Source organism: Durio zibethinus, chromosome 1 (assembly GCF_047325235.1).
Source record: "Durio zibethinus cultivar Kanyao isolate XHJ-2024 chromosome 1, ASM4732523v1, whole genome shotgun sequence".
NCBI lineage: Eukaryota > Viridiplantae > Streptophyta > Magnoliopsida > Malvales > Malvaceae > Durio > Durio zibethinus.
Window position 1 is genome coordinate 32,128,365 of NC_143162.1, and position 24,115 is coordinate 32,152,479.

At 32.7% G+C, this 24,115-nt stretch overlaps 3 protein-coding genes across 5 annotated transcripts; 1 reads left to right on the top strand and 2 right to left on the bottom strand.

Annotated features, from left to right (window-relative positions):
• Nucleotides 1-1,304, bottom strand: LOC111311258 (glucan endo-1,3-beta-glucosidase-like). The gene is made up of 2 exons (XM_022910631.2): nucleotides 1,235-1,304; nucleotides 1-1,071 (listed from the first exon to the last, which is right to left on the bottom strand). The coding sequence occupies exons 1-2, from the start codon at nucleotides 1,302-1,304 to the stop codon at nucleotides 128-130; spliced, it is 1,014 nt and encodes a 337-aa protein (XP_022766366.2). The 3' UTR covers nucleotides 1-127.
• A 939-nt stretch (nucleotides 1,305-2,243) lies between these two features.
• Nucleotides 2,244-6,621, bottom strand: LOC111312337 (uncharacterized). The gene is made up of 4 exons (XM_022912512.2): nucleotides 6,225-6,621; nucleotides 6,036-6,123; nucleotides 2,713-2,865; nucleotides 2,244-2,463 (listed from the first exon to the last, which is right to left on the bottom strand). Exons 1-4 carry the CDS (start codon nucleotides 6,610-6,612, stop codon nucleotides 2,430-2,432), a joined length of 663 nt encoding a protein of 220 aa, XP_022768247.2. The 5' UTR covers nucleotides 6,613-6,621; the 3' UTR covers nucleotides 2,244-2,429.
• Nucleotides 6,622-11,262: 4,641 nt separating this feature from the next.
• Nucleotides 11,263-23,904, top strand: LOC111312338 (uncharacterized). 3 transcript variants are annotated; one of them, XR_002692860.2, is made up of 19 exons: nucleotides 11,263-12,949; nucleotides 15,609-15,694; nucleotides 15,816-16,205; nucleotides 16,303-16,386; nucleotides 16,501-16,884; nucleotides 18,309-18,369; nucleotides 20,058-20,190; nucleotides 20,301-20,437; nucleotides 20,525-20,767; nucleotides 20,860-21,107; nucleotides 21,190-21,417; nucleotides 21,505-21,726; nucleotides 21,811-21,864; nucleotides 21,953-22,018; nucleotides 22,136-22,305; nucleotides 22,403-22,456; nucleotides 22,584-22,643; nucleotides 22,766-23,158; nucleotides 23,275-23,904. XR_002692860.2 is itself a non-coding variant. In XM_022912513.2 (19 exons), the coding sequence occupies exons 1-19, from the start codon at nucleotides 11,659-11,661 to the stop codon at nucleotides 23,440-23,442; spliced, it is 4,443 nt and encodes a 1,480-aa protein (XP_022768248.1). In that variant the 5' UTR covers nucleotides 11,263-11,658; the 3' UTR covers nucleotides 23,443-23,904. The 3 variants fall into 3 exon arrangements, 2 of the variants coding, with proteins under 2 accessions (XP_022768248.1, XP_089621305.1); XM_022912513.2 differs by having other exon boundaries at nucleotides 22,165-22,305; XM_089765179.1 differs by lacking the exon at nucleotides 21,811-21,864 and having other exon boundaries at nucleotides 22,165-22,305.
• Nucleotides 23,905-24,115: the final 211 nt, after the last annotated feature.

The window sequence follows — 24,115 nt, forward strand, 5'->3', positions numbered from 1 at the left end:
TTTACAAAAAAACTTTCAACATTACAAAATATTGTATCTTATTTAGACAAATCTTCTACTTTATTCTAAGGGATAACTACATAAATGTCTTTAGAAAAAACCAAAAGAGTCAACAACAATATTAAAATCACCAAAACGGATAGACAGGTTGCATATTCGGGAAGAAGAATCCAAAGTTCTGCTCAACTGCATTTTCCTTCAAGTTTTCATTGAACATCTCAAAGAAAAACGTCGGCATGATATAGTTAGGCCTTTTTGGAGTCCCATTCTTCATAACATGATTCAAAAGGTTATTGTTATAAGTTTGGGCATTTGAGACACTTGTGTAAGGTGCATTTCCTACGGTTGGCCATCCGGTCTCGGCTACAACAATTTTTACATTGCCAAAGTTGATCTTTTCCAAGGCTGCATTGAAAGCATCAACCATGGCATCAAAGAGGTTGTAATACGTCAAGCTTCCATCAGTTACCACTGGTGCAGTGGATGTGAACAAGGCATATTCAGCTGAAATATGAGTAGGGTCTAAGGAGTAGGAAAAGTAAGGGTACACATTGATCATAAGGGGTGCATCCTCTTGAGCCAAAATAGTAGCAATACTGGTCATGGTTGCTGTTATGTCACTTGCAAAAGCACCAGCTGAAGGAGGATAGGACGCTCCCAAGGCAGTTCCAGGGAGTACAGTCGTGATCTTAACCTCGTTTAGCCCGATTGAGGCGAGTGCATTTTTTATATTAGTCATGGCTGCTGGAACATTTGATCCCAATGGCCCTGGAATGACTTCGTTGCCTATGGTAATCCATTTAAATGAAACATCATTCTTGTAAGCGACAATGTTAGTGTTAACCCATGCATTGGCTGCATCTTGACTTGTTGCGAAACTCGCTATGTCTTCATTTCTTGGACCAATAGCGACGGATAACCCTGATCCCCTCAATGCTTCAAGCACTTCAGGATAAGGTTGATAGATCCTAATATTTTCAATTTGACTTTTTTGGTAAAGGTTGATTACATTCTTTGGAGATGGAAGATTATTTCCATTTAGACCATAGCAAACACCTATATTGCGAGCATCTGCAACATATGATAAATCAGTTAACATAAAAAATATATATATGATGTAAAGAATAGATAAAATGGAATGAAGATTAAAGGTAGAGTTTCAATTTTATGCATGCTTTTGCCGTATGTTTTAAGCCATATTTGATATATAATCACAAGAAAAATGTGTTTTTACCGACAAGAGAAAGCAATTGAGTTAATAGCACCAATGCTGAGAAAAACAACTGAGCCAATTTAGGACCCATATTTCCTATTTCTCTTGCTTCACAAATTCAAAACCTGGAAAGCTAGAACAATTTTCTAGGCTTTTGACAAAGGAATTTTAATTTTAGTGGTTCTGATTTCTTGTGAACATTGCCAAGTTTATATATCCACAGGATTCTCTATTTTTGGACACATTAATACTGTTATGATATTTACTTAGAAATATGATTAAATGCATTTTAATGTACTTCCTTTTTTTTTAGGTCAATTGGACAAGCTTTCCTTAAGCAGTGAAAGAGTAAAGTAAATTAATAGTTATCCTTATATTGACCAATAAATTGATAGTTATTCTTATATTGACCCACTTTGTTGTCATTTCCTGTATGATGCACCTATCATTTATTTTATTTTCTAATATGAGAAGGAGAAATTGGTTTTCATTGTACAAATTAATTGAACAATCAGAGACGAACTGACCTACCACTGTATAATTGATTTCATCAAAATGGTCACATAGAGAAATGAACTGGCCACCAACCCTGTTATTTAAATACAATAATGAGCTTAAAAATTTTCAATTCCTACGAAAACATATCTATCCAACCCATGTGCTGGCTCGAATGAAGTATCTTCCTTTCGATGTTTGTTTGTGAATTGGTTAATAAAATCTAATCTTTAGATTATTGATTTTTCAATCTTATCCCTTTCCATCTTTCTTTTTCACACTTCCTACTTAACAAAGCTTAAAATATTTTTACCATCGTTTTTACCAACCAGATCTTAAAAGTGACAAATCGAAGATCTTTATTACGAAACAAAGCCGAATTGGCAAAACAGGGAAAGAGGTTGGTGTGACCAATTTGGTTTTGTTGAATGGGGGCATAGATGATTTGAACCTGAATTCTGAATAGAACTGAGAACTGAAAACATAGAACATAATAAATGTTGTCGAGTGCTGGTTGTTGAAATGAGATCACAAATATCAAAAGAGCAGGATGAATTGTACTTTCATACTCAAAACAGTTAATACAATACAAAAATTTACAACTGTGAAAAACCTCTCTATCCCATTGATTTAAGTACAGTTACAGATGATACGTGCACATATGATTGCCACACTTGTGGTTCCAAGCTCCAAAGTCTAAACACTAGATTCAAGTCATCTGTTATTCCGGGTGAGAAGTCCAATATATAAGACCGCTGCGGTACAAGATTCAAATTAACAAAATTAATGAGTTGATGAAACAACATTTAACACATAACAATGAAATTGAAGAACATCATATGAATGACATTAAGGGTACATGTATGCATTACTATTTGTGTCTCATTCTCATACAGGCACATACCCACAAGATAGATATTCATCTTCAAATTGAAACTATTATACAAAATTACCTAACATGACATGGATGATGGTTGTAATTCTAAATCTGGAATAAAATTTACCTGATTAAGACAAACACACACTGTAAGACACCTGCAGTACCAGTCCACACTGAAGGACCAGATTTCACTAGCGAGTCTTGTATCAACAGGCCCACTGAAGCAGCCAGTGAGACAAAGGATACAACATAAGCAAAGAAAAGCCAGAGCTTCAACCTGTTGCAATGAGGGATTAGCATCCATTAGCCAGAACAAGCTATCAAAGGAGTATTGTAATTCTCATAAAAAGAAGCTAGAGTGAAACTACACATCTGAACAGATACAAGGATGGCCAGCTCAGTCCATTCCAGATGATTAGAAGTTTTCCATTTGCGCAATTTTAAATATCAGCAATTGACACAATTATCTGAAACCAAGTATGTACAAGATACAAGGCACATAGAAAGAAAACAAGACAAAATGGAAATTAAAAGCTTAAACACCATTAGTAATTCCCTATGGCTTTAATGCATACAAAACCAAATAATTGTGCCGATTTCCAATCTCAGATCACCGACTACGAAATTGTCATGCAACAGGAGCACATGCACAGATCAGATTAATTAAATATAACTAAATACAAGAGTGAGCTGGACACACCATGCTTAATGCATGTTGATAGCACATATACCAATCCACTCTCAGATGACAGCATCAATACATGGTGCAAATTTCTTTACATTACTGTGAAAGTTTTGAACTGATTAAGCAAGATGGTTGTTAAGCTTTCTTTTGACTAAGAATTGTCACAATTTATCTTACAATTATGGAACCTGCATGAAATTAGAAAAAGCTTTAAATGCCTTAAGGGCATTTCTTGTGTCTCATAAGCAAATTCAGTAGTGACTCATACGGCATAAACAAGCTTAGGTATTTGAGTAACCCGAGTGAATGAAGGATAAGTTGGAAAAATAGATCTAAAACAAAAAAGAAGAGTTTCTAAAAGCCCAGTCCTAAGACTGCAACAGAACACAAAGCACAAATTAATAATGTCAACCACAACTCATACAACATTAGCACTTTTTTTTTTTTGGTTTTAGCCAGTGCCAAGTTTATTCAACTAGGGATAAAGCCTTAGTAATACCTTTTCCCACCATAGTCCAATGTCTATACTCAAGCTACCATAAATGGACACAAAACCATATGTGTTGGATCAATTATGCTCTTGTGCAATAAAAAACTAAGGGTATACTCCACATACACCCCCTGTGTTTTGCAAATTTCCCACTTGCACCCCCTGTGGAAATTCTCACTTATAACTTTGTGGTTTACTTCCGTTACCAGAAGGGGGTAACAACGTAAAAAATCAACAAGAATTTAATGAAATTTCAAATTACCCTCACCCTTATTTTTAAGACTGTTACTCCTTTCTAGTAAGAGAAGTAAACTCTAGGGTTATAAGAGGGAAAAAAATTCCATTGGAGGTGTAAGTGGAAAAGTTGCAACCACAAAGGATTTTACCCAAAAACTAAGGTAGTTTTTGGATTTAAAAAATATTTTGTGTTTTTTCTTTTCTAAAAATAGTTTTTATTTTCTATTTTCTAATTTATTGAAATTGTGTTTGGCAAATGATAAAGAAAAACTATTTTTAAAAATGAAATCATGTTTGGTATTGTATTTTTTTGCTTAGAAAATGGAAAAAGGAAAGTTGAAGTTTATTTATGGGCCATACACAGTTAAATCTATCATTATGGAGAAAAAACATGTTCTCCACTTATATTAGAACACGTGGACATAATGGAATGAAACCATGTCTTTGTGCATGAATGTTTTTTTTTTTTTTTTTTTTTTTTTTTTTTTTTTGCTTTTGGTTATTGTCGAACTCGGTTGGTGGATAGGTCCCGTTAGCTAAATTCAAAGCATCCACGTTTTCATCATTTTCACCTTTGGATACTATTTCTATTGAAAATAGTGAAAATGACTTTCGTTTGTTTTCAAAATCAGGCATATTTTCATTTTCATTTTCCAAAAAATGTTTTCATTCTTTAATTACCAAATACATTTTCACCTTCATTTTTTATTTTTCATGAAAACAAAAACAAAAAATGGTATTGTTTTCTAAAATCAAACAGACACTAAAATGAATGACCAAAATATAATTCATTACAACGATTTTATGTCTGAAGTCTAAACTATAGGAAGCATATCAAGAAATGTTTCAAGAAAACAACATGACTATTCAAATTTTATATAATCACTCTGTAAGCAAATGGAGCATAAACTAAAGAAAAACACTTCATTCAAGTTATTTTTATTCTATCTGTTTTCTTATATTTTAATCCTGCTAACAGTAAAACCAAAATTCCAACACTTATAATTACAAGGAAAACTAGTAATCCAGCATTAAGTGCAATAAGTTTCAGGTTTTATATTAGATTTTCTGCAACTAAATCAAATATAAGTGTACAAGGTACATGATTTGCAAATGAATCATCATCACAATCACTTCCTCAAAACAACTGTGCCTCAAAGGTTGACTTTAGTGACAACACACACGCACAAAAGGTGGGTAAGAAGTTATACTTTATATAAATCAATGTTCTATACAACAAGCAAAATCCTCAAAACTCAAAAAAGTTGATTTGGTTTTCAAAAACTCAGCTCCTCAAAATTTATGTCACAGAGACAGCTAAAAAACTTCCAAGCTCACAGCATTGTCATGCCACGCTTCAAACATAGTTGAATGATAAGTATGCAAGAGAGAGTTCAACACCAGGACACTAATAGAAAATGATCTTAAGGGACAGTTCCATATTAATTGATTCTACATGAAAATGAAGACCCTTCAGTTAGATGGATCACCTGAAATTATGCATCCAAACAGTCCACACTTGAACCCAAAACATAGGCACTAAACATACAAGAAACCTAATTTTGAACTGAATTTAAGGACCAGTGCCTGCAAATATGCACCATCATACTCAATTAAAGGACTTAAATCTCAATTGCTTTCCTGCTAAATTTGTTGATTTTTGATACCAAAAGGAACAAATTAGTTGAGACGCAAGACTATTGACTCCAAAGCCCTAATGCTTATCAAATTTGGAGTTCAATGTAAGACTTTCAATAACAAAAATTTTAGTCAATCAGCTAACATAAAAAAAAATCTCAATTTCACCTGAAAATATCACAACTCACAGCACTATCACTGAGGAACAGTTAACCCTAAGTAATTATTTAACTTACAAGTCATAGGCAAAATGATTCCAATTTTAGCAAAATTCAGTTCAGTTATGGTAAGCATAATCAAACTCCGAAAAGCAGATCAAACTTAAATTCGATAAGAAAAAAGAAAATCAACTGAAAAAAACAAGAAATTAAAAGGGATAAGAAAAGAATTAGCTAACCTCCACTCGCCTTCTTCATAAGGAGAGTAATCAATATCGCCTTTTCTAACACAACTGAACATCAAAGCCGCAATAGATGCAAATATTCCTAAAATGAAAAACAAATAATTAGCTATATAAACATCGATAAAAATATAAATAAAAAGAAACAGAAAAAATATTTTGAAAAAAATAAGAATTAGGGTGTACCGGGTAAATAGTGGACAAAAGAGACATTGACGGCGCTACAAACGACGGCGTCAACCCAAAACCACCAGCCGGCACCGAACACGGCGCCCGCGACCCCGGGACCGAACATCGCCCACAGTTCCACTAAATCCATTTGATTGTTTTTTGTGTAATTAACTAACCAATTATTGAGAATGAAATAACGATCCGATTTCTTCCTTTTTTTTAACCCTCTTACTACGTTCCTTCCTCCCGAAGGCATACACAAGTACATTAGCTTTCCTTTTCTCCCATTCGTTTTTTCTTTTTTTTTTTTGGATTTTATGTCATTATTTATCATTAATATTTGATTAATTAATATCGCTACTGATAAGTTTTTAACCGATGCAATTATTTTGGGTTGCATCATTTGCCTTTTATGTTAACATTTTTGTTGTTTTGCGGATGTTTACTTGTAATATTTAAGTTTTTCAAATGAATAATTTATAAGGTGTGACAATATTTTTTTTTTATTTTCATTTTGAATAAAGATTTTGAAACATCACATTATTAATATATTAGCGGGAATTATCCGGGAGTGATTTAAAAAGATTAGTTAAAAATTTTTTATGTATGGTCGAATTTAGGGATTTAATCATGAAATCATCAATTTTTTAGTATCTTCTTTTTATGGTTTTTAATTTTCGAATTCACAAATAAAAAACTTTTTTTTTAAAAACTGAATAGTAGATTTATTTTTAAAAATATTTTACTTCTCTTTTATCCATGTGATTATATTATAATTTTTGAAACAATTTTATGGTTCTTAAATTTTTCTTGCTTTATAATATAATTTAATATTTTTTAAAAATTTTAAATTGTTTAAAATTATTAAATTTTTATATTTTTATATTTTAAAATTCATAAGAATTATAAATTCAAAAAATCAAAATTTACTCTAAATTTTTTTATTAATTTTTTTTTTGAATTTTGTTAAACTTTTGCAAACCAAATATTTTTAGATATTTAATTTGAAAATTTTAAAAATTTTGCATTTATTAGTATCTAGTTTAATTCTTTACAAACAAATTTTTGTTTGAATATTTCTTTTTTTCCCTTTTCACGTTTCTTTTTTTTTTTTGTATTTTAACATTAAGGGAGAAAATAAAAATAATAATAATATTAAAAAAATAAAAAAAAAATGAATGTTTTGGTTTAGTTGTTTGCAAATTTCTTGTTTGAATTTTTCATCTCCTTCCGTTTTTCTTTTTGTATTTTTGGTATTTTAACATTAAGAAAAAATAGAATAATAGTTTGTTAAAAAATAAAAAAAAATACTATCACTTAAAATGACAATATTTTTTAAAATATGAATTTATATTTTATGTACAATATATAAATTTTATATATTATTAATTAATCAAAATATGTCATCTTAAAATAAATATATAAAAAGTTAATATTTTTATCAATTAACATCATCTAATTTTTTTCATTAATAAATTAATATAATTTAATTTATCAATAATATATAAAATTTACAAACAAATAATATATTAAATATATACTCTTTGAATATTTAACTTTAAAAAATATACTAACAGTTAAAAAATAAAAGCTATCCTCATGGGGTTAGATCACTCCTATCCTTTTCTTTTTTTAATATTTTAGTTTTAAAAATATTTTTTTAAAAAGTCAACTATTTCCATCGGATCATTTTAAAATAATATATAGATTTGTTTAATAAGCATCATTTCTTCATAAAGAAATTATCCATTGATAGAGATACTCATATATAAACTATTAAGTATAGGGGGTATAGATCGGATCATATCCATATTTAATATTAGTAAATCATTTTTTTATAAAGAAATTATTTATTGATAGAGATGCTTATACATACTTTTACGTATAGGTGTTTATATATCAAATCAAACTTATATTTGATATTAATAATTTATATATTTATTTAAATTTAACTCAATATTTTAAATTTCAATTTTTTTTTAAAATAAACCAAAGTTAAAAAAAATCAAATTCATTTATTAAATTTAATTTATATAATAAAACTTTTTAAAAATTATTTTTAAATTAAAATATTAAAATAAAAATTTACATATATATACTTACATAATTATAAATATTTTAATTATATATTTTATTTAAATCGAATTCAAACTTTAATTATTTTTTTTAAGATCCAATTTAAAATTTAAATGCATTTAAAAATTATGTCTAAACTCATTTAATAAGTTTTAATTTTTAAAATCTTCTTAAAATTTAGACAAACATTTAAATTTGAATAAATAACCCAACTCTTAAAATAAATTTACTCGTAAATCTAACTCAATTCAACATAAAGTTAATTCACCTAAATAGTACTATTAATGAATAATTAACGGTTTAAATTTGAATTCTCATTATATTTTTAAAAAATAAATTATATTCATTAATTATCCAAAAATTTCCATCCAAATGCAGTAAATACTTAGGGTTTCTCTAATGTCTCGTGAGCTGTAATTCCTTTGCCCTTGAGCTATAATCCTTGCTAAATTACTCTTAAAATTGAATCAAACTATAATTTATTTGTTGAATAGACGGGCAGGGCAACCAGATTATATTTTCTCAGACCTAACAGATGACTTTATAATGCCAACATTTGCGGAGTTAAAGGTTTAAAGCTCTAAATTTTAAACAAGAGTAGTCAAAAAGTAAATTAATCCCGGAAAAAAAAAAAAATTGTGGCCATCCCCAAAGCATATTATATAATTAAAGATCTTTCTTTTAGAAGGGCCGCTGATTTTCGAAGCAAGGAAAGAACTTCTTTCAAATGTAAGGACGGTCAAGCCACGAAGGATTTCATCTAACATACAAAAGTTTAAAATTTTATTGGATTCTTGTGCCAACTGTTTCCTACCCTCGTTTTCAAATCAATTTTGCAGGATCTATCATGTTAAAAAAAAAACATGTATTTAGCTTTTAATGCAGACTATTCTAAGGTTTATGATTTATATTTTATAAAGGAAACCCAAAAAATGGCACATAGAGAGTAAGAAAAAGGGAAATAAAATTCTCAACCCATTTCAATTCTTTTTTTTTTTCTTAAATTGTTCATGACAGATTTTCATATTTATTTTTAAAAAGTTTAATATTTCATAAGTTAATAAAACATATATGTACAAGTATGTTTTAACGTTTTTAATTATTTTTATTATTGAACTGCAGTAAAACGCAGGACACTACTTAGTATAAAACAACATTAAGGATGATTGCAAAAATTTAGTGACCATAGTTGGATATGAAAGTTTTAATTTTTTTTTTAAATTATATATTATCTTTTATAATTTAATAATTTAAATTAAATTCTCATTAAATAAAATTTTTGACTCCATCATTATGCAAGACGATAGTATTTTCATCAAGTATATTTAACCTTTCCAGATAATAATGTAAGCTGTTCAAGTAATGCGCGGTCTTCAACAATAAGTTACGGCCTTAACCAAGAATGAACATGTGTAGTCAAATAACAAGTACGCTATCGCCAACATAAAATACTCGTGAAACGGCTTTACGATAAGCACTGGTTAATAGTGGAATCACTTGTAACGTAAGGAGTAGTAATGGCAACGGGTCGGGTCGGGGTGGGTTTTTGTTCGTCTCGAATTCGATCCGATTTTAAATATGTAATATTCGAATTCGTATTTGATCCGATAATTTTTTTATTTTTAATACTCGAATCCGATCTGACATTGTATAAAATCAAATCCGATTCGATTCGATCCGAAATTAATAAAAATATTATTTTAAATATAAATATAAAATTAAATATATATAAAAATATATAAAATTAAATATAAAATTAAAAAAATAATTTTTTTATATATATCGGGTAGGGTCGGGTTTGCTCAAAACCCGACCTCGAATTTTTTTACTCTACCCGACCCGATACTCAATTTAAAAAAAAAAAAAAGCGATCCTAAAGGGTCGGGTCGGGTCGAAACCCGACGGGTTCGGGTGATTTTGTCCACCCTAGTAAGGAGTCATAATTAGTATAAAATATTTTTTTAAAATTTTAAATTATATTATTTTTATATTATATCATTATTTTATGTTTGAAATTAAAAATTTAATAAAAATTGAGAGTAAAAAATAAATTTTAAATTTTAAAAAATATATAATTAGGACAAATTATATACAAGTATGCATACTTCATCGCGAATAGCAATTTGTAACAACAATTCCCTCGACACCGGATAATTTGATTAAGCTACCAAAAAAAATAAAAATCAAGCATCCACTAAATGTTACTATTAACATGTGATTCACGTTTACCTAACAATTAATTAATTAAAAAGGATATAAAATTTATAAAAATTATTTTTGGAAGTATAAGAATAAAAATGAAATGATTATAAAATAAAGCGTGCAGCTTATTAAAAATAAAATCACGATTACATTTGATTGATACGCAAAGTGTATCCCTGGAAATCAAAATCGCCTAAAAAAAATTAGACCAAGTGAATGGAGAGTCCACTTACCAATCTATTTGACCCCTAATTTAGTTATTAAAATATTATTTAAGATTGTATAAAAATGTAACGAGATCAAAATAAAATATGAGAAACTATTGATCATATTGTAGAACAACTGTATTTAGCTTTTAATGCAAACTATTTTAAAGTTTGATTTATATTGATTTTTATTTAATTGTTACTTTGAGTAGTATTTGATTTATTGAATAATATTATTTGAAGACTTATGAATAAAGAAATTTAATCTTATGAATGAGTAATTTTATTTTATTGTTTGAATAAGTATAATTGTGAATTTCATTAATGTATAAAATATTTGTTTTTCAATAAGTGTTCAGTTTATATATTTTTACAAACAACAAAATTTAATTTAAAAATATTTTTTGCAAATGCAAATATACGTACGTGCTTAACATCTCATCTTTTAAACCAATATCCATATGCCACGTGTAAAATCCACGAATGCACATATGTTGGATAACCACATCCTATCTAAACTCCACTTAAAAATAAAACATAAAAAATAAATAATACTCCTAAAACGGGCCATCCTTTCTGCCTGCAAAAAACGCCAAATTTTTTTTCTCTCTCTCTCTCTCTCTCTTTTTTTTTTCTCTACATCATTCTCTTTCTCTCTCTTCGAATTTCGAAAAAAAAAAAAAATGAAAACAACCAAAAGAAAAAACGCGCAATTGAAAACGGATCGCAGAAGAAAAAACTGAGAACCCTAACCTTAGTCTGGAGTTTATCCTGTTTATTTCCCTTTCTATGGTTATTTCTTTTTCGTTTAGTTCTTTTTGAAAAAACTGATAGCGTAACTTGATTTTTAGGGTTAGGGTTTTGTGTTCTGGAGAGGAGTAGTATTAGGATTAGGGTTAGGCCTAGGGTTTGACGGTTATGGAATGCGAAGGTGATGGTGGTGGTGCTTGTGGTTGTTGTCGGTGATGACCGGAGCCCTATGCCACCGGCAGAAGAAGATGATGGGTAGGGGTGCGGACGGAGGTTGCGGCACCAAGGAGAGGCCTTGCCGTCCAATTTCTAGGGTTTCCAGTCGGAGTCCGGTGACCCAATCTGAGACTGCCCAGAAGCAATTTTCCCGGGATATTGCTGTCGATTTCTTTTCTCAGGCATGGAAAACACTTTGCGAACGTTCTCCTTTTGATATCCCTGAAGGTGGCTCTGTTTCCGAGTTGAGTGTGCCAACGCTGCCCAGTGGACTGTCTAGTTTTTTGAAGCGGACTGATAGTAGGAAGAGGCATAAGAAGTCACATTCAGGAGCGGATAAGAAGTCTTCGAGACAGGAGGGAAAGGCACGAGGTGGGAGCATTTGGGTTGAAACTGAAGAGTATTTTCGGGACTTGGCATTGCCAGATATTGATGCTTTGTTTAAGATTACACCATCTAGTTCTTTAGCTGCTAGGAAAAAGTGTTTTATGATTCCGTATGTTGGAAATGAGCAAAGGGCGAATTTGAATTTAGATGCTCAGGTGGATGAGAAGGCGAATGTGAGTAGTGGAGAGAATTTTAATGTCAGGAATGAAAATGGTGATGTTGGTAAAGAAGAAGGGAAAGAGGTCGTCATGGAGGAGGATGGGCAGTTAATGGAAATTGATAGTGTGGCAACCCAAGCTCAGTTTTCACTAAAGGAAGCAGAAGGATACTCTGCTTCAGATTCAACCAGTGGTTTAGAGTGGCTTTTAGGTTCTAGGAGTAGGATATTGTTAACTTCAGAGCGGCCTTCAAAGAAGCGGAAGCTTCTTGGAGAGGATGCTGGTCTGGAGAAAATATTAATTGCGTGTCCATGTGATGGGAATTCATCTTTATGTCACTTTTGTTGCATTGATGATACCAGAAAAGAATCAAACAGATTGATTGTTTGCAGTTCTTGTAAGGTTGCTGTTCATCAAAAGTGCTATGGTGTGCAAAATGATGTAGATAGTTCTTGGTTGTGTTCTTGGTGCAAGCTGAAAAATGATGGTGGTGATAAGGTGAAACCCTGTGTACTTTGTCCGAAACAGGGTGGTGCTTTAAAGCCCATTCAAAAGAGTGATGAAAATCGCGGGTCTGTGGAGTTTGCTCACTTGTTTTGTTCGCACTGGATGCCTGAGGTTTATATAGAAAACTTGACAAAAATGGAACCGATTATTAATGTGGAAGGAATAAAGGACACTAGAAAGAAATTAGTCTGTAATGTATGCAAGGTGAAGTATGGTGCATGTGTTCGGTGCAGTCATGGTATGTTCGTTGCTATCTTTTTTTACATCGTTCTGCTTTTCTTTTTTGGTTGGTGCACAAGGAGAGCATTCTTGTATTCAAATCTTTGGCTGATTTTTACATCCATTAGAGTTGTGCAACTGCAAAATGTGTTCTTTGAAGTGCTTCCGTTCAAGAGTAATGGCTATTATTTTGTTGTGTTATAAGTAGTAATTTAACAAAATTCAAATAAAAGAAGGGAATTTTTTGTCCATGGCATCACCTCAGTGTATGCTTCTTGTTTTCAGATAATTTTTTTTTCTTTTATTTTCTGTTCATATGAAGAATTTCCTCATGCTCTTTTATGTATTTATCTGCTGAAATTGTTATTGAGTGTTTGAACCACAGTAAGTTGGATGGTTCAAATTAAAGAGCCTATCTAAAACATTTTGGCCTTTATGGCAAGCGTAAATGATCATTTTGCTGCCTTTTGTGCTATAAGAGTTTATTCTTTTTTTCATGCACCGGGGACTTAATTGCATTCCATTCCATATTTTGATGCAGCAATTTATTGAACAGTTTTAGCATGTTTCTTCTTCCAATTTTATTTAGTATCTTCATGAGGAATTTCTGGTAGAGAGAGGATATACTTATCTACAACAATTACTTGCATTTTTTAAGGTATCATTACTGGCGGTTTTGGGGAGGGGGGAATAAACTAAGGTGTTTCAGAAACTACTCTGAGAGTGAGGCTGGATGTTTAGTTACTAGAATGCAATATTCTGTTTACAAACAACAAAAATGGTCACTTAGGGTCTTGTTTAACATGTGATTTGTTTAAAATTTGTGGTATTTAAACTTTCATCTTTCAGCTTTTCATGTTTATTGGCAGCTTTAGGTTTATGGTTGGTTTAGATCCATATCGTACAGAAGTAGGCAAAGTTTGATTAGGAATTATTGTTTCTGGAATCCTTCTTATTTATAGAAAGTTTGCTTTCCATTTTCTTTTTTGCATGTGAGGTAACAGATACAACTTATTTGGTGTGCTATTTCAGTATTTATTCTCATAAAAATTTGAATAGATGTATTTTTGGCCTTAAATTACTTGGAAGGGAGCTTGTAAAAGTAGGATGCATGATGGAAACTATTCACCAACATCCTTGACTATCAACCTCCATTATCATTTTTGTAACACTTCCTCTGTCTCTCCCTGAAAGAAAATTGTTGTTCTGAGTATTTTCTGAGAGTTTTATGAAGAAGGAAGCAAGGTAGTTTCAGATTCCCTCTTTGGTCAATAAACCTTAAAAGAAAAGATCTTCATCTCTTAATAGTACTATCTTGGAGATAAACAGGTTTGCCCAAGAGCATATTTTTGTATCATAGGGTACTGCTTTGTTTGGAAAAGATGTTCTGAAATTCGAATTTGTGCTTCTGTAAATATTTAATGAAGAAACTGGAGAGAACAGTTTTGAACACTTTACAAAGAAAAAAAAACTCTAGGAACAGCTCATGCTGACAATTTTTCGGGATTTTTTGATGCAAGTGTGAGATATCGTTTAGGAAGACTGTTACGTAGAAGTCCTTTAGAGAACCCTGGATGATTCCCCTTCCCTTGTGATAATGACTTGCTTGGACCTTGTATAGGCATTGGATATGAAGTTATAAGGATGGTTGCAGTTGGTCAAAGTTTAAATGGCAGTGAAAGGAAGTTCTCATGGAAATATTGTCTTTTTTTTTTTTACATACTTTTTACATCACAGTTTATAGCATTGGGTTTTCTTAGTATAATCTCTCTTCGGTGTCAATATTTTGGGTTAGAGATGGGCACGTACTTGAGACACTTACTTTTAAGTTTTCTTGTCTTTTGTTGAAGATCTTTTGATCTCTTTACATGGGAAGAGAAGTGTATCACCATATCTATGCCCAATCCTGAGCTAGTAGGGAATTGTAATGTTTGTGATCATAAGTGGCATAGTGGGTTTTGGCTTCTTGCCCTGTGACAAATGCTTGCTGCCTTGAAGTTCTCCTTACTAGTTACCTTTTTTTTGGTAAGCAAGACTGTTGTCAGGAATTCAAGGAAAAGGACAAAAGTAGGTCAGTAGTATCAATCAATACCCTCATTGTGGTTGGAGTTCAATCATGACTTTTTTTTTTTTTTTTTCCTGTTGGAAGCCGAAAATGATTCTTTAAAGTTTCAAAAGTAATCCAGTGAGTTTACAGATTCATTTGCCTTATCATAGAACTGCTATCAGTTGCTGAAATAACTTTCTGAAGGCAACTCTACTAGTATTTTCAAGATTGCAATGGGTCTTTATGTCATTATGTGTTGTGTAATTGGAAACCGGTAATTCATTAGATTGTATATTTGCCTTTTATGTTCTTAATATCTATTTTTCTTCAACTTTTTTTATGTTTATACTGTCTGTAGCCTGTAGCACATTTAATAGTTCATCAAAGAGAGCAATTTTTTTTTAAAAAATAAAAGACAAAAATAGTCTTGAATAAATGATCACTAAGGATCAACCTTCCATGATCTTTGTTTCTTGCTGCAATTTTCGAGCAAGTTTTGTGAACTTAATTAGTGTGCTGCTTCATTGCTGAATGGTTTCTTGTTTTGTTTTCTGTTCTTTATTAATCTTCTTGAAATTCTGAACATGTTTATAATGCTTCAACTTGTGATGGATGCTGGTGGTTTTTGCAGGAACTTGCAGAACCTCATTCCATCCTATATGTGCAAGAGAAGCCAGGCATAGAATGGAAGTTTGGGGAAGATATGGGTGTGATAATGTAAGTCCCTTAAATTTTTTTCCTGAAATATGAATTTTTTTGTTGTTATTATTTATTAGCAGTGACTTTGTTCTTACTTTGAGGCTTTCTTATCATAAATGCTCCATATTCTTTTCTACAGATTGAGTTACGGGCATTTTGCTCTAAGCATTCCGAAATCCACCATAACAGCAGTTCGTCACAACTTTTACAATTTTGTGCAGCTGGCTGTGATTCTTCTATCACCAACAAACTTTCTCCAACATCTATGGACAAGTCTCAAAATTTAAAAATTGGCCTAAAAAATGGAGATAAAATTGCAGTGGACATTGAAGCTCTGGATGATAACTCTGATAAATCTGGTGATGGTGAGTTGCAAGCGATAGGCTTGTCTGATACCAGACTAAATGCCCGAGTTGCATCAGAACGTTGTGGGACAGAGCAGCTGGTTGATGTGGGGTTATTGGAGAGGAGTAACGGCAATGACCATAACCCATCTGACTCCTTTAATTTTACAGTGATTTTGAAGAAGGTATCTGATCCAGTCGTCCAGGGGTTTGATAATATTTTCTCAATGTTTTTAAAGCTCTGTAGATTGTTCTTTGTCTTACACTCTACAAATTATGCAGCTAATTGACCGAGGGAAAGTCAATGTAAAAGATGTAGCATTGGAGATTGGACTCTCAGCTGGTTCTTTGAGTGCTTCATTAGATGTAATACCTGCAATCATGGCTTTTTATACTGCAATTATTTTCCGAAAGCAGTTTTAGTTGTCAGTTTGTGCTATCATCTTTCTTTAATATTCTCTTTTGGTCTTCTTTATTCAGGATGATAGCTTGGCACCTGACCTGCAATGCAAAATAGCGAAATGGCTTAGAAATCATGCATATATGGGCTCTTCCCAAAAAAAGTTAAAAGTTAAGATAAAGTCTTTGATTTCATCCAAGGATGAGACTGGAGCAACGGATAGTTCTGATGATATAATGGTATCTGAGTCTGATATAATTGATCCTGTTGCTGTTAAGTCTGTACCCCCTCGGAGAAGAACCAAGAGTAATGTGAGGATTATGAGGGATAACAGAGTAATATGCTCCTCTGATGAAATTACTAATGACAATGGGGTAGTGATGGAAGAAGTTCGGGTTGATCAACTTGCTAAGGAAGAAACTTATGATTCAAGTAAAGCATCTATTCCTGATACTACTGGAAAGGTAAAATATCAATCATTAATATTTGTTTCAAAGTTCTTTTTGGTAAGTTAACTTTTAAAATTTTCATTGATTATTCTGCCAGATTTGTCTTTGAACTTGTATTTACATGTTCTGTTTACTTTTCTTTGCTAACAATTGTTGGATGTATGAACTCTGTGAATATTTCTTGATGATTGGTAACTTGACATCATTTCCTTAATCTGGTATAGCATTGCTTGCTGACTAGTAGGCTTTCAGGTGATTTTGAAGTTTGATTTCTTTATCTTTGGAGCCCATGTTCTATGCTACTGGAGCTTTTCCTGTTAACTAGATATTTTTAATCATTATCATTGATTATTTTTGAAGCAATGCTTCTTTTTGTGCATATTGCTTTATGTTCTATGCTTCCATCAGCCATTAATATCTTTTGTATGTTATAATGGTGCATCCCTTTTCTTTTGATGGGATAGGAAGTTGGGGTTTTCCGGACTGGGTTTAGATGAGGTTGCACAATGGGTTTCTGTTCTCGGTTTGAGTTGTCTGGTTTCTTGTTTTAGGTTCTGCTCTTGTGACATAAAGGCCCTCTTCTTCCTAATGCTTTGACTTAGAATTTGTTTAGTTTTTATATATTCCTTTCCTTAACATCTTATCTCTCCTACAAAATATGTTGTAATTGTGTATACCATTGCATGTCATGAAAATTGTAGTTGTAGTTTATATTATGTCTCTGGAAAGGTTTTTTTTTTAGCTGCTTGTGGACAGATATGTTCCTGCCTGCAAATCTATACTGCCCTCCACAATTCTATCTGTTCACCAGTACTCGAGCGTTGATCTACCATGCCACCTGTTAAGTTGTAAAAATTTGAAGTTTAGTGCTTCTTTTGTGATGGATATAAAACGATTATTTTAATCTATGTTATTAATAAGTTGAACAATTAATTAAAAAGGATATATTTGAAAGAAGATTATGTATATGTTTGCTTTGTCGTCATTGAAGGTAATGTTTAGATTTTCTTTGTCATGTTGTGAGAATGGTTATAACTTTTTTGCTTTTATTTTAAGATGTGTTCATGTAAGGGTACCATGCATAACGAAGGAAATATATTTTAATTAACCAAAAAGTGCAAAACATGAACTTGAAATGTGTAATATAGTGCTCAAGTGCTTTAATTTCTTACTGATCTCTGCTTTCACTATGGGTGATTTTTGAGTGATCTGTGGATAACTTTCAATGTCTCAAGATTTAATAGAAGAAACTGCTTTGGAAAGAGTATGCATATATGCCTTATTTATCATTCGTTTCCTTTATGTATTCTGTTATAGGTTCACTTTAATTTATGCCCTGCATTACTTAGATCCTCTTTCTTCTCCTTGCATTATATAATGTGCTTGAATTATATATTTTGTTCTAGCTTTGGAAAGTGATTATTTTCCCGTCTATGTAGAATTCAACCAAGCTTGATGGTTCCCTGGACTCTTCAGAGAGGCATTTGCCCACATCTGAAGGTACACTTTGTTGAATTATTTTCCTTATATAATACCCTTTTCGTTGGTCAAGTCATATTCTTGATCTGATTCACTTTTTGTGGGTTAAGCAATGCAGCCTTTGTTGTTTCTAGGTACTAGTATTTTGATATCTCAGTGCTTTGAATATATGTGTGTGCGTATATATATATATATATATATATATATATATATATATATATATATGCTTGGCTTTGTGCTTATTTATTCTCTATTTTCATTCCACTACACCTTTTCGTTGAAAAATAAATTGTAGTTTGCTAGGAACTGCATTCTGGTTGGTTGTGTATGGCGCGGTTCTAATGTGCATATATCTGAAAGTAAAAATGTCATTATTCTGAAATAAAATCAATATCTTGAAGAGGGATTCAATCTTTATTCTTCTGCATTTCCAATTTGAAGAGGAAATGAAGGTTTAACTTCGGTGCCCTTTATCATATTCAATTTAATGATTTGCCTTTAGTGAACACATTTCCTGTTAATCTTGCTTTGTTGTTTGTAAAAGTTTTGTTGGAAAGAATGTCCCTCACAGAGTGAAGTATTAGTGAAAGAAAAAGAAAATGTCATGTAAGTTTTTGTTTTGCAACAAATATTTCCAGGAAAAAAGGATTAGTTTTGTTTTTCCTTTTTTGGTTCTTTTGCTGCTGAAATGCATATGAATTCCAAGGGAGATAGTTTTGTTGTGTCAAAGCAGATTACAGTGGCCCAAAAGTTTCCTTTTTTCTTGGTTCTTCTGTCATTCAAAGTCTGATTTTATGTTGAATTTACTAATTTTTTCTTGCTTTATGTGATATTTATACTTCTTTCCTGCATATGTTGCCAAATGGTAGTCAGATGAGGTTCTATTTTCTAGATTTATCCTCATTTGTGCATAAAAGCTAGTTCTTCATTGTACTTTTTGTGAAGCTGTCTTAGGTCCTAATTGTTCTTGTTCTGGTGGATTAAATATGTCAATTTTTGGTTTGTATTTTATTATGCATTCCATGCTACTTTATTTAAGAGTTATTGCTTCCCATCGATATTTCTTTTTCCATAATTTGGTTTGAGCCAGCTGTAACATGGTTGGCTTCTTATGCCAAGAACAATGTTAATAACTGTTGTTAGTATTGGCATGCCATTCGTTTGTCATGTAGAATCAATTCACGTGCCAAGGTTGATAAACGTGAGCTATTTAATAACAAGCATTAGGGTTAGGGATAGTATCTGAGGAATTTTTTTGCAGTCCTAATTGTTAGTTACAAGTGTCACTTTGGCCTCTATTTGGAAGGCTAAATCACAAAAGTTCCTTGATAAGATTGCATTTTACAATATCCTGCAAAAAATTTTGTAAGACATCCACTTTGTCCCTTAATTTGTCTTAAAAATATACATTAAATTTTTTAAGAAGTTAAATTTTACCTAAAGTCACCCCTGAAGGTGAAAAAAGGTCCATGTTTTTCTAGAAACTTGGGGCAGTTATTCTAAGGTGATTTTGTCAAGCAGTTATTTTTACGGTATGAAATATCAAATGCTGCCATCTCATTTTTAATTTTCACTGAAGTTTCTGTTATTATGTTGTCTTTTTTTTTTTCTGTTTTCTTTTCATGGAGTTAGCTCGTCAAGTAATTTACTTGTCTTTTATGATTCTGATGTGTATTGTATCTATAACGTAAAATTGTACGATTGGACAGGAAATTCAACTGATCTCTTAAATAACAACCTCTCTGAAAGATGTCAATCAGAAAGGGCAACCACTCCTGAGGCGAATGCAGATCAGGAAAATTCCATTTGCCCAATTGTGAATCCAATTATAACTGATCTCATGTAAGCTTTGTAACAAGACTCTTCTTATTGTTGTTTGTTATAGTTTATAGGAGCTTTCCCTTCTACTTTGGTGAGATAACTTCTGATTATTTGATAATTTTGTATTGCAGAAGAACTGAAGAATTTTCTAATTTTTACATTCACCCCCATATACACAAGAAATTGCTGCAGATGCACAATGGGATGCTTTGTAAGAATAGAATGGGGGAGTTTGAGGGCGGAAAGGACACATTAAATGAGTTTGAAGGCAAGTTACATGTCATTATTCAGGCTGCAGTTTCTTCTTTCTTTCGGCTGGTCGTTTTGGGCAGGTCTAACAAGTTCCACTTTGCAGGTTTAAGGGAAGGAGATCTCTCTTGCTGGGCGGCTTCCTCTAACGCCAGCGTCTGCTGTAGTCACCAAAGCGAACATTCAAAGTGCAATGAAAAGAGCTGTCGATCTGATGATTTAGAGCTGTTGGTTAAGGCTAGGAAATTGGGAGTTCTCAAATTGTCGCCAGAGGATGAAGTGGAAGGGGAAATTATATATTATCAGCATACATTACTGGGCAATGCAGTTGCAAGAAACCATGTTACTGGTATTCATCTTTTCTACTCTAGGGTTCTTTTTGTGTGTACTTATCTGTGTTGTAACCTATAACATGCATTTTGTGTGATTTTCTGCTTGCAGATAATTTAGTTTCTAGGGTTTCTAAAAGTCTACCACAGGAGGTTGAAGCAGCAAGGACACAAAGATGGGATACTGTGCTTGTTAATCAATATCTGTATGAGCTAAGAGAAGCAAAGAAGCAGGGACGTAAAGAGAGAAGACATAAGGAAGCACAGGCTGTGTTAGCTGCAGCAACTGCTGCAGCAGCTGCTTCCTCCAGGATTTCATCATCCAGAAAAGATGGCTTGGAAGATTCTAGTCAGCAAGAGGTTATTCTCATGGATCATTTTTTTCTATGAATTTTTCTCTTGCCTGCAAATAAGGATAAAATTTACTCTATTCTCTTTGCAGAATGTATTGAAGCTGAATGCTTCTGTTGGAAGGGCTGGCATTATTAGTTCTCACACAAGAGCAAAAGATGCACTTTCTAGAAATGTTGTCCCAAGGATTTCATCTGAAAAATACTCTGGTATTGTTCAATCAGTGTCAGATTTTTCTAAAGAACATCCTAGGTCATGTGACATCTGCAGACGGTCTGAGACAGTACTGAATCCTATTTTAGTCTGTTCTGGATGCAAGGTTTTCTAGTCTAAAACCATTAGTTTTTCTTAATGAAAAGTTTTCCTTTTAGCTGTTTGGAATTTGATTTAGCCGTGCTGCCTACAGGTTGCAGTTCACTTGGATTGCTATCGCAATGTTAAAGAATCTACAGGTCCTTGGTGCTGTGAATTATGCGAAGAATTGTTTTCGTCTAGATCCTCTGGAGCTCCATCTCTAAATTTTTGGGAGAAACCTTATCCTGCTGCTGAATGTGGTTTATGTGGTGGTACTACTGGTGCTTTTAGGAAATCTGTTGATGGCCAGTGGGTACATGCTTTCTGTGCTGAGGTAATTTTTTCTTTTTTATTGGTTTGTTAATGTTTCATCTTTCTTTCAATTAAATGAAATGAAGTGATTTTGTCCTACTTGTAGTGGGTTCTTGAATCAACATTCAGAAGGGGACAAGTAAATCCTATAGAAGGAATGGTATGCGTGCATGTTAAGGCATTAGATAATTACTATTTGGAGAAAGTTCTATAGATCTTACTTAAATTTATTTTGAATGGAATATCAGGAGATTGTTTCAAGGGGGGTCAACATTTGTTGTATATGCCGTCGCAAGCATGGTGCATGCATTAAGGTGAGATTTTAATTTTTTCATTGTTTTCTTTTCTTTTTTTTTTCTTTCTGAAAAAAATACCTTTTTTATGTACTCAGATTGTTAACTAGGAGTTGTTGCAATTAAAATACTTTGTAGCTAAGTAGCTACAGTTTTATTCTTTGCAGTGTAGTTATGGTCACTGTCAGGCCACGTTTCATCCGTCCTGTGCTAGAAGTGCTGGCTTCTATATGAATGTGAAGCTTGGTGGTGGCAAATTGCAGCACAAGGCTTATTGTGAAAAGCACAGTGTGGAGCAGAGAACAAAGGTTTGAAAACTTTGATTCTTTTTTTTATAAAATTACCCAATTGTTTTATTGTAGGTTATTTGTCCTGTTTTGTTTATCCGATCAATAATATATGTAGGCTGAAACTCAGAAACATGGAATTGAGGAGTTGAAAAACATGAAGCAAATTCGGGTAAGGGCTTTCTTGTCAACTTTTGGGTTGCTTAGATTTGTGCTATGTACTAGTTTTGGTGTTCTCATGTATATTATTGTATGAATTGTCTGATCACTGTGTTTTGTCCGTGGATTCTCCTCTACAGGTTGAATTGGATAGATTACGCCTTCTTTGTGAAAGAATCATCAAACGTGAAAAATTGAAGGTAGTTCTCTAAATGGTTAACTTTAGTCTCTTGTTTTGCTGATGCAACTGCTGCTGTCAGGTAGTTTTTCTATTTTATACAAGTAAATGTGAGAATGTGATTGTGAATGTGAACGTTTGCAGCGGGAGTTGGTGCTTTGCTCACATGAAATACTTGCTTGCAAAAGAGATCATGTTACTCGTTCAGTGCTTGTTCATAGTCCTTTTTTCCATCCGGATGTTAGCTCAGAATCTGCAACAACTTCTCTCAAGGGTCATACTAGTGGTTACAAGTCATGCAGTGAAGTGATGCGATCAGATGATGTAACTGTGGACAGTACTCTTTCAGTGAAGCACCGAGCAAAGGCTTCTGTGCTTATGGACAATGATCAAAGGACTGATGACAGCTCCACTTCGCTTTTAGTCCAGAAGCCAGCAGAGAGGGTGCCTTTCTCAGGGAAGCAAATCCCTCATAGATATTCTCTTGCATCTCGAAAAGGTTTGGATAATGCAGATTGGAACTCAAAATCCAGAAAGGTATAATTCTAGTTTTTGCATTATCATTATTTGTTGTACTTGCTTTCTCTCTCTCTCTCTCTCTCTCTCAACCTAAAAGGAATCTTGACTGATGCCGGTCGTGTTGTGAATCTCAGCCTGTTGAAACATTTGAAAAGGAGCTGGTAATGACATCAGATGAAGCATCTATGAAGAATTCACGGTTACCTAAAGGATATTGTTACGTTCCTGTTGATTGTCTTCCTAAGGAGAAGCAGCTCACACAGGATGCTTGTTCGGATGGACAATTGGAGCACAATGGTTAGGCTTTGTCAATACCCCGGTTGTTTCAATTGCCTAAGGGTGACGGCCATCTGTGCCCTTTATAACTGCTTTCTGAGTGAAGGAGGTGCCACGTTTATCAGATTATGAAGGCAGTACGGTGACCAAATTGGTGCCTAGATGTTGATTGGGGCCAGTGTCGCCTTGATGCCATGGGAGCTACATAGTGTGGCTCGGGATGGCAAGTTTTGGCACATCATTGTTGTATATTTCATTGTGAGAGTAAATTGTACAGTGGGTGAGTTTATTCCATTATGTTTTGCCAAAAAATTCAGTCTTGAAGGGGTCTCGAGGGGTTGGGGACAGACAGGAGATAGAGATTTGCTTATTGTAACACTATGTGAATAGTGAGGAAATTAGAAAAAGGTGTTACCTGCTGTGTATAGTTTAGTTAGTGTACATAATTCTGCTAAGAAATCTTGGTCAACGAGAGCTTAGTACAAGCATCTCAATCCTCAGTTTTTGAAAATTGTAAACTTCTCATGAGGAATTTCAAATCTAATGAAAGAAATTGGACATAAAAAAAAATAATAATGCAACGTTCTTGATGTAATTTGAAGGAAGTTACAAAAATTAAACGTTTATAAGTTGGTTTTAATCAAATTAATTGCGATCAAATTGATTGATCATTAAAATAATTTCAATCGGTTAATAAAA